Source organism: Pteropus vampyrus, unplaced genomic scaffold (assembly GCF_000151845.1).
Source record: "Pteropus vampyrus isolate Shadow unplaced genomic scaffold, Pvam_2.0 Scaffold62, whole genome shotgun sequence".
Classification (NCBI taxonomy): Eukaryota; Metazoa; Chordata; class Mammalia; order Chiroptera; family Pteropodidae; genus Pteropus; species Pteropus vampyrus.
In genome coordinates, this window is record NW_011888843.1 from 549,105 (window position 1) to 557,585 (window position 8,481).

Here is an 8,481-nt window from a genome sequence, read left to right on the forward strand (position 1 = left end):
AATGAAAACATCCAAAGTTGAAACGTTTCGATATATTGTATTCTTGCACTAACCTCTCACCAACCTTTGACTCTCGTGGCTCGGCCAGCATTAATCGTCTTTGGGTACCTCTTTGGCTGCTTTTGTCAGTACTTCATATAGAAATTCTGGTGACTCGTATGTATGCTTAGACAATGGAAGGTATTTACTACAAATGCTGGAACTGTGTTACTAGGTATCCCTGTCACTTGTATAGCATAGGACATGATGCAAAGTTACCCAATGCAAAATACTCTAGGCAACTAGTAAATGTTTACTAGTACAATATCACTCACATTTCCTAACTAGGTACACATTACAGAATTTTTATTCTGTTCTGTCAAAAGATAATTGCTGTATTCAACCTCAGCTATTAAAATCTAAACACTAAGGTAGTGGAGACTGAAAAAAAATCTCATTGCAGTGAACCGGCCTCACAGGAGTGACTCACGTGATAAAAGTTACCAGTCAAGTGAGTCAAGGGAAGTGGTTAATATTAGATTTATTCCATCAGTAAATTTAAAGGTGAATGATTAAAAAAAAAAGTTTTTAAAGATTTGACGTGAGCAAAAGTATTGAACTAGCTGTAAACTGGAGTATGTCCCCGGCTCTAGTAAAAGATGCAATTCTAATTTTAAATATCTGGGAAAAATACTTAAAACTGTTTCTCTGAATCATTGTCATCAGATAAAACTAAAAATGTAGAATGGTCGCAAAATTATACCACCAGGATATGTAACTGGCATTAGATAGTCAAGCCTGCAGACAGTATGAAGGAGTAAAGTCCTTCCGATAGGAGAAGCAGAAAGCAGAGGGGAAAAGGGGAAGAGACCCCACAAAAGAAGGGCTGACAGGGCTGACCCAAAGGGGATGCTCTGGGCCCCTTTGCAGTGCCCCCTGGACATTTTGGCAGCATGTAATTATAAAGTTAACAACGATCAAGCGTGCGTGTGTGCGTGTGCGTGTGTGTGTGTGTGTGTGTGTGTGTGTGTGTGTGTGTGTGTGTGTTACCTTTTGAATCTCCCAGCAGCCTTATGTAGGAGGCAGGATTTGAAAGTCTATTTTCAGAGGAGGAAGCTGAGCTACTAAGTACACAGAGTGGGCTTCTAACTCCCATCTCCTGACACCACGCCCCCGGCTCTTTCCAGTCCATCCTCAGTGAGATGCCCTGAGCACCCGGAGGCCAGGAGAAGAAGAGCTTGATGAGAAAGTGAGAATTATAAAGTGGAGGACACACACACACACACACACACACACACACTCACACAGAGCATAAAATAAAAATACGTTTGCCTACTAAAGAATTTCAAGTATGAAACTTCTTTGTAAACTTGACCAATTCTGCGATTGTAATTCTAAACCGTGACCTTGCCTCTGTGAGGGGAAGGAGGAATACAACTCCTTTTTCTTTCTGCTTCTGTTCCTACCACAGAGGCCTCAGCTCTGAATCTCAGAACAGACTCATGAATAGCACAGGCTCGGTCAAGGTCATGGGTTGGGGTCTCATATCAAACTATCTGGGTTTGAAAACCCGGTAGGTCATTTGCCACTTGTGTATTAAATTACTAAACCTAAGTTTCGGTTTCCCACCTTCAAAATTCCTGCAGCTCTGGGTTTTGGTGAGAATTAAATTAGGTCATTCACATGAGTACCCAGTATACCCACACACCCAGCGACGATCAGCTCCTCTTACTGATACCTGTGGTTCAGCTGCTGGTGAGGTGAACAAGCTTTTGTGAAGTAACTGGTAACATAATCACACTGCATAGTATTGTTTCCTTGGAAAATGCATTCTGAGGTTTAGCAACCTATAAATGAGGTTCTGAGCAAGTTGAAGACAGCCTGAAGGAGAAGCGATGTTCATCATAATTTTTTAATAAGTACAGTTAGTGGCATGCTGTAACTCGTTTGACCAATGTAAACTGCACCGGGGAGAGACAGAAAGTATATTCTGCGTGAGATAGTTGGGAAAAAAATTCCTAAGAAGCACAGTTCCTCTCTTTCAGCTGTACCTACACTCTTTTCCACAAGCTCATAAAATCCAGCTGATTTGAAGAATCAGAAAGTTGTTTTGAGTCTATGTTCATTCCCTTCCTTAAAGAGTGGAAATCCTGCCATAAAAAAGAATAGTCCAGGTTTCCTTGTGTAAGATAAAAAAGAGGAAAGGACGATCCACCTTGAAGATCTCTGGATTTTCCACGGTGCTTGTGTGGGTGGTGGGGGTTATCTCCGAATGACCCTCAGTGACCTCCAGCATGGCTTTATGGATGATCGTAGAGACCGTGAGGCCCCCTCCTGCAGTTAGGCCAGACAAGTTAGCTCTCGAGTGGTCGAAGACATCGATCAGTCCCAAAGCCGTCAAAATGGAAGTCAGATCTTCGTGACGCTCGTCGACCCTGAGCCGGGGCAGGTAGAGCACCACACCTGTGTCTTTCATGCTGGCTGAGTTTAGCCAGTGTTTTAGTTTCTCATAAGTGATTTCTCTGGTCACCTGTGGGAAAGAACGCAAGAAACAAAATAGACATTTAGAAAATAAAATTATACCAAAATGTGAAACATCCTAAGGGCTGGGTGTAAAGTTATGAAAAGGTACAGCTACTTCTCGCTGTCATTTTGGAAAACAGAGTCTATCAGAGTAAGTGGGGAAAACTGGATCATGTGCACGAATTGCAGGCAGAGCACATAACCCTGGAAGTTATGCCTTGGCACACCGTCCAAAAGTCACCTGGAAAAAATATAAATCCTCATGGAGAATTTCTACTTTTCTTCCTCTTATGATCCCTCTATAAATTGCTCAGCTTATGTATTATAATTGTACACTTTCTATAAGTGCCTGCTCTTTTCTATCAGCCACCTTAAAAGACATCCTTGGAACCCGAGGTCCTCCAATTCTGACAACAAAAATTATAATTCTAGATTGACCAATAAATATAACGCTCTACCTCAACTCAAAGCAAAATTCTCATTGGTCAAGTATCCATAGAAACTGAACTATATCAAAGTAAGAAACATATCAAACAATGACAAACCATATGATCAAAAGAGATATAGGACTGTGCCTTGAAAGCTGAAACCTTTTATGAGTACAAGCCGCATGTCCTAGAACGGGTGTTTACTTTATTTTGGGGGTTCTGCTTGTTTTTTTAAGTGGTCACTATACTGTGTTAAGTAGAGCGTAAGCGGCTATTTACATGCCCCCTCTTTCTGCATGTGTGATCCTCAAGCCCAGAGCCTTATCTTGTGGCTGCAAAGGCTCAGTGGTTTACCTGCCCCAGGCCGATGTCCTCACTTGGTAGGAGGATGACCATGCTCAGGCGGTCCTCAGCATCCGGCAGCTCAAGGAGCTGGACCCGAGGCTCCACTACGGAGCCCAGTTTCAAGTATCCTTCCAGCCTCATCATCTGCACCGCTTTGCTCTGGGACTGTCAGCATAAAAAACAGTGAAACAACAAAGCTAATTTCTCCTTACTTTTCCATTTAAGACACAGGAAATTGACATTTATAGTCAGTCATCCTCCAAAATTGCCTACAATAAGTGATCAAAACAAAAGTCGCTCATCTTTCCCCAGAATTATCTATAATTGGTCGTTATTGCCATGATTTTAGGTGGGGAAAGCCTGAACAAAGAAGCTATTGAAGTACAAAGGATATACTGTTTTTATGCAGCTGTCCTTTTCGGATGCCCAGAAGCAGTTAATTCACTTCAAAGAGCTGAGAAATATGCACCGCAAGATCTTATCAAGAAAACCATTTTTAAGTCAAATAAGTCCTTTCGAGAATATAATTTAGAAATCTCTCCAGCTCTAGTAAAATCTGAGTTGAGTTGCAGATTTTAAAATAGTTATAAATTAGCTAAGAATGTAACAAAGTTCTAAATTAGTTCTATATAACAAGGCTACTTTAAGGAAATTTAGTTATGACTATAATCATATTTTATGTTTTTCTCTTTGAAATGCTAGTTAACTGGTTAAAGATATGTGCATTGTGTATGTCAACCAAATGGACCAGATTTTACTATGAAATTAAAGATTCTATTTTCTTACTGTTTCCTCTAGCAAGTTGTTTGTTTGGGGTATGCTTACCCCCTTCAAGTATCTCTGTGAATCCTACTAAAATCTTTTACTCCATTTTCTTTATACTATGGTCTCTCAATTGGGCTGATCTTTGAATGGACCTAGAGGAACTATTTAAAAATGCATATATTCAAGCACTGCTTGCAAATCAGAAGCTTGAGAAATGTGGCCTGGAATCTTAATTTAAAAAAAAAAAAACAAAAACATAAAAAATAAATAATTTCACTATTTATTTTTTCTTAGTCATTCACTATTTCTTTGTCATGAAAAACATTTATTCAAAAGTATAAAACCTCTTTATTTTTACGGTTGACTATAGCGAATTTTAAATTGACCAATAATTTCAAGCATTTTTTGGTAAAACATCTGATGGAGTAAATATACATGATAGCTTAGGGACTTAGTTATAATATACAGATCAATTCTTTCATATTAAATAACATGCTTGTTTAGGTTGCAGCCTGATATTTAGCACACTTTGGGGACACCAAGAAAAGAAGCTGAGTAGAAACCACTGTCGATGTACCTTAAACCTTTACTATGACTTGTTCACCATGGCTGCTTAGCCTCTTAAGGTGACACCCATTTTACATAAGACCTGCCTGCTTTTCTTATGAATATTTTTTTTGTCAATCGCGGTTGACATCCAATATTACATTAGTTTCGGGCCCTGCCTCTTAATTCCAGGAGTATCTATTCTCCATCACCTGACTTCATTTCCAGTGTGCAGTAAGTGAGTTGCCTAATAATGGTTTAAGCTTAGCCCAAAGCCCAAACCTACTGTAAACACTTTCAAAGTCTATACTTTACATCAGTTTTTATTTTTACAAATTTAGTGCTAAAAACAGCATGTCTACTTTCAAAATAGGATGAAAATACTATGGAGAATTTAAAAGAAAGGTTCAGTTATTTTTTTTTTAATGTCTTGTAAATCTAAACCTGCACTTTATTGAGTAGGTAGCTAGACTAGGCACTTAGAAATTAATCTACCTGCCTAAGGCCAGAGATAAATTAATATATTTTAAGGGCAAAAATCTTTAGGTTACCTTTAACAGGAAAACAAATTAAATCATGAGACTACCTCGTCCGACCTGAAAGGCATTGTTCTGGTTTGGTCTTTCTGAAACGCATACTTCCAGGTCCCTCGGAAGGAGATTGCGCTCACCAGCACCAACTGGTCGGAAGCCACAAGGCTGTTGTGGGGCAAGAGGCCCTTGATTTCACCTTTGGGAAGAGAAACACAGGAAGATCACACCTGATCACCCATGGAATGTGAATTGCTTTGATTTCTGACCCATCTTTTTCCAACATAAGTAATCGCCACTCAGTATCTTCAAATGCACAAAAAAGATTTTTCAACAAATAGGAAAAGCAATCATAATCATTTAATAAAAGAAGGACGTGGGTTGCAGAACACAAAGTGAGTGCATAGCCTTTCTGCCTACTTTACAGCCACATGCAAAACTGTCGATGTTTACTTGTCCTACTCTATCAATAAATGCTATGCTGTCAGTGTGTCTTTGTTTCTCCACTTTTGATTAAATTGTTACACTAATAATAATTAAGATCCCAGATCAAACAAAAATGGAAAGGATAATCAAAATCTTCTGAGAAAATTTTACATATTTTCTCACATGTGTATTTACATGTATAATCTTAGAGTGAGCACAGGACATTTGTCAATAATCTGGATTATCCAGTTAGGAGATGGTTTATAAATACTAACACATTAACCATTAAGGTTTGAGTTTCCTGTTTCATTTCTCCTGGTACCATTCGGTGCTGAAAACAATGAACATCTGAGTCGGTGGTTTTACAAATCGTCATCGTTACCCGGTTTTGATTTTCTACTAAAATCAAGCAAAAAACATAATTTAAAAAGTTGAAGAAGAAAATTTTTCACTTTTTGTTCCTCCTCACTTCTCAAGAGTAAAATTAATAAGAATATGTCATGGGTTTTCATTTTATAAAATGAAAAAAGCTTTCGATCTTCAATAATTGGTGCCAATTATCTATATGTATAAAGAACTCCCACCCTTATTTCACATGCTACATAAAATTCAATTTGAGATGGATCATAAACTGAAATGTAAACACTAAAACAAAAACTCTACTAAATATACTCTACTAAAAACTCTACTAAAAGAAAAAGAAAAAAATACCTTTGTGACCTTAGGATAAGCAAAACTTTCTTAGAGAATAAACAGAAGGCACAAACTATAAAAGAAAAATACTGATAAATTGGACTTTATTAAAATTTAAAACTTCTGCTCATCAAAACATAGTTAAGAAAATAAATACACAAGACATAGATTAAGAGAAAATATTAGCAGCATATGTATCGGACAAAATATTTGTATCCGAAATATGTAAATTCCTGTAGCTGAATAATAAAAAGGAAACAACTCAATTAAAAATGGGCAAATGAATAGATACCAAAATAAAGATATATTGAGGGCCAATGGACATATCAAAGAAGATGCTTTATGTCATTAGTCATAAGAGAAATAGGAATTAAGACTACAATGAGATACTACTACACACCTACTAAAAGGGCTAAATGAAAAATATTTACAATACCAAAAACTGGAGAGGATTCGAGTGACTGGAACTTTCATCTTGCTGGTGAAGATGGAAAATGGTACAACCACTTTGGAAAACTATTTGGCAGTTTTTTAGAAAGGTAAATATCCACTTAGTCTAAGCCTTAGCAATTCTACTAAGTATTTATCTAAGAAAAATGGGAAAATATGTACACAGAAAGCCTTTTACAAAAATTTTCATAGCAACATTATTCATAATAGCCCCAAACTAGAAATAACCCAGATGTCCATCCACTGGAGAACAAAGTGTTATGTATCCTTACAGTGGAATACTACTCAGCAATTAAGAGGTGTGAACTATTGCTATACCCCAAAACATAAATGGATCTCAAAAGTAATATGCCAAGTGAAAAAAGCAAGAAACACAAAAAGAGTATACTGTATTATTCCATTTATTTGGAATTTTAAAATAGGCAAAACTAAGCTCTGATGATACAATGAGTTCGAAGGTTGGTGGGGGATGGGAAGGGAGGAAATATTTCATGTCTTGATATACATTTGTCATAACTGTCCGAGTATACTTATTAAGATCTGAGCATTACACTGAATGTAAATTATGTCTGAAAGAAGAAGAAGATGGAGAGAAATAAAAGCCTTAGGTCTCTTACCATTGGTCTTATTTTCAATCCATGAGTTAATCTGCATTCTGGCGTCTTCTAAATTATTTTTGAAATCCAAATTTTCAGGTTTCAGTTTATATAATTGTTCGATACAGTCTAAATATTTCTATAAAGTGAGTATAGGAAAAGACTATATATAGCAAATAAATTGTGATTTTAATACATTTAGAGCATAAATGGCAGGAATTATATAAATAGAGGCAGAAATATAGTAAATATCATTATGCAAAACTAGGCCCAATTAATAAAAATATACACATTTGTCATTGAATAAATTACTAGGGGATGTTTTTAATGACAAGAACGTTACTCTCTCTTTTCAGTCTCTGAAATTGAACCTTATATCCATAATTGCATAATTAAGATAATTAGACTTAGAATAATTAGTATCCTCAGCCTGGAATTCCAATATATCAATTCCTCTTTTATTACCAATATTGAATTTTTTTTCAGTGTTGCTGCTATTGTTTTTAATCATACACTATGTAAAATTTATGCATTTTACACTTCAACTGGGCTCATCTGAAACATGATTAAATGTGTTACAAAAAATTGGCATCTGAAAATTAGAATCCTAAATCCTATATTTTTCTACAAAACAAGATGCATAAAGTACATTGTATATACTGTATATAGCAATATCTATCTAAATGTACATGTAATATCTTTTCTATTTTCCTACAGGTTTGATAATATAAACAACGCTAGAATATATTAATTAGAGCCAGGAAGGAAAGGCTTCTCCCTTACTTATGGAATCTTGTTTTATTTTAACTCACCGGGAGAAATGGATGAGCTGCTTCTGCAAATATTCCACTCGCCATGTGGACTTGACTGTGGCCGAACCGGTTGATTTCAGAGAGGAGTGCTTGAATGTGTGAATGGACCCCTGTATCTTGTTCACACTAAGATAAAGTTAGAAAATATAGACTTGAAAATGGGGGCCATGGTATCACCTACTTAAGTATCAACTGAGATTAAAAAGAGGCTCTCAGGTTGTCATTAGCATGTGCTATTTCAGAAAAAATAGAATCAAAGACTACTCATTCCACCATTTAGATTTATCGAAACTTTTGCCTTTCACTAAATTGTGTCACTGGAAAATCTGATCATCCATGGAGAGCAGGTGCCATAACACTATGTCATCATCCCCTCACAAGTGTGAGG

At 36.6% G+C, this 8,481-nt stretch overlaps 1 protein-coding gene across 1 annotated transcript in view; it reads right to left on the bottom strand.

Annotated features, from left to right (window-relative positions):
• Positions 1 to 2,113: 2,113 nt before the first annotated feature.
• The window catches only part of LOC105292750 (ovalbumin-like), a 10,263-nt gene continuing 3,895 nt past the window's right edge, over positions 2,114 to 8,481 (bottom strand). The window contains exons 4-7 of the mRNA XM_011361131.1: positions 7,303 to 7,420; positions 5,173 to 5,315; positions 3,285 to 3,440; positions 2,114 to 2,509 (exon numbers count right to left, since the gene is read on the bottom strand). Of these exons, the coding sequence (XP_011359433.1) occupies positions 2,114 to 2,509; positions 3,285 to 3,440; positions 5,173 to 5,315; positions 7,303 to 7,420 (813 nt within the window). The remainder of the gene's footprint in view (positions 2,510 to 3,284; positions 3,441 to 5,172; positions 5,316 to 7,302; positions 7,421 to 8,481) is intronic.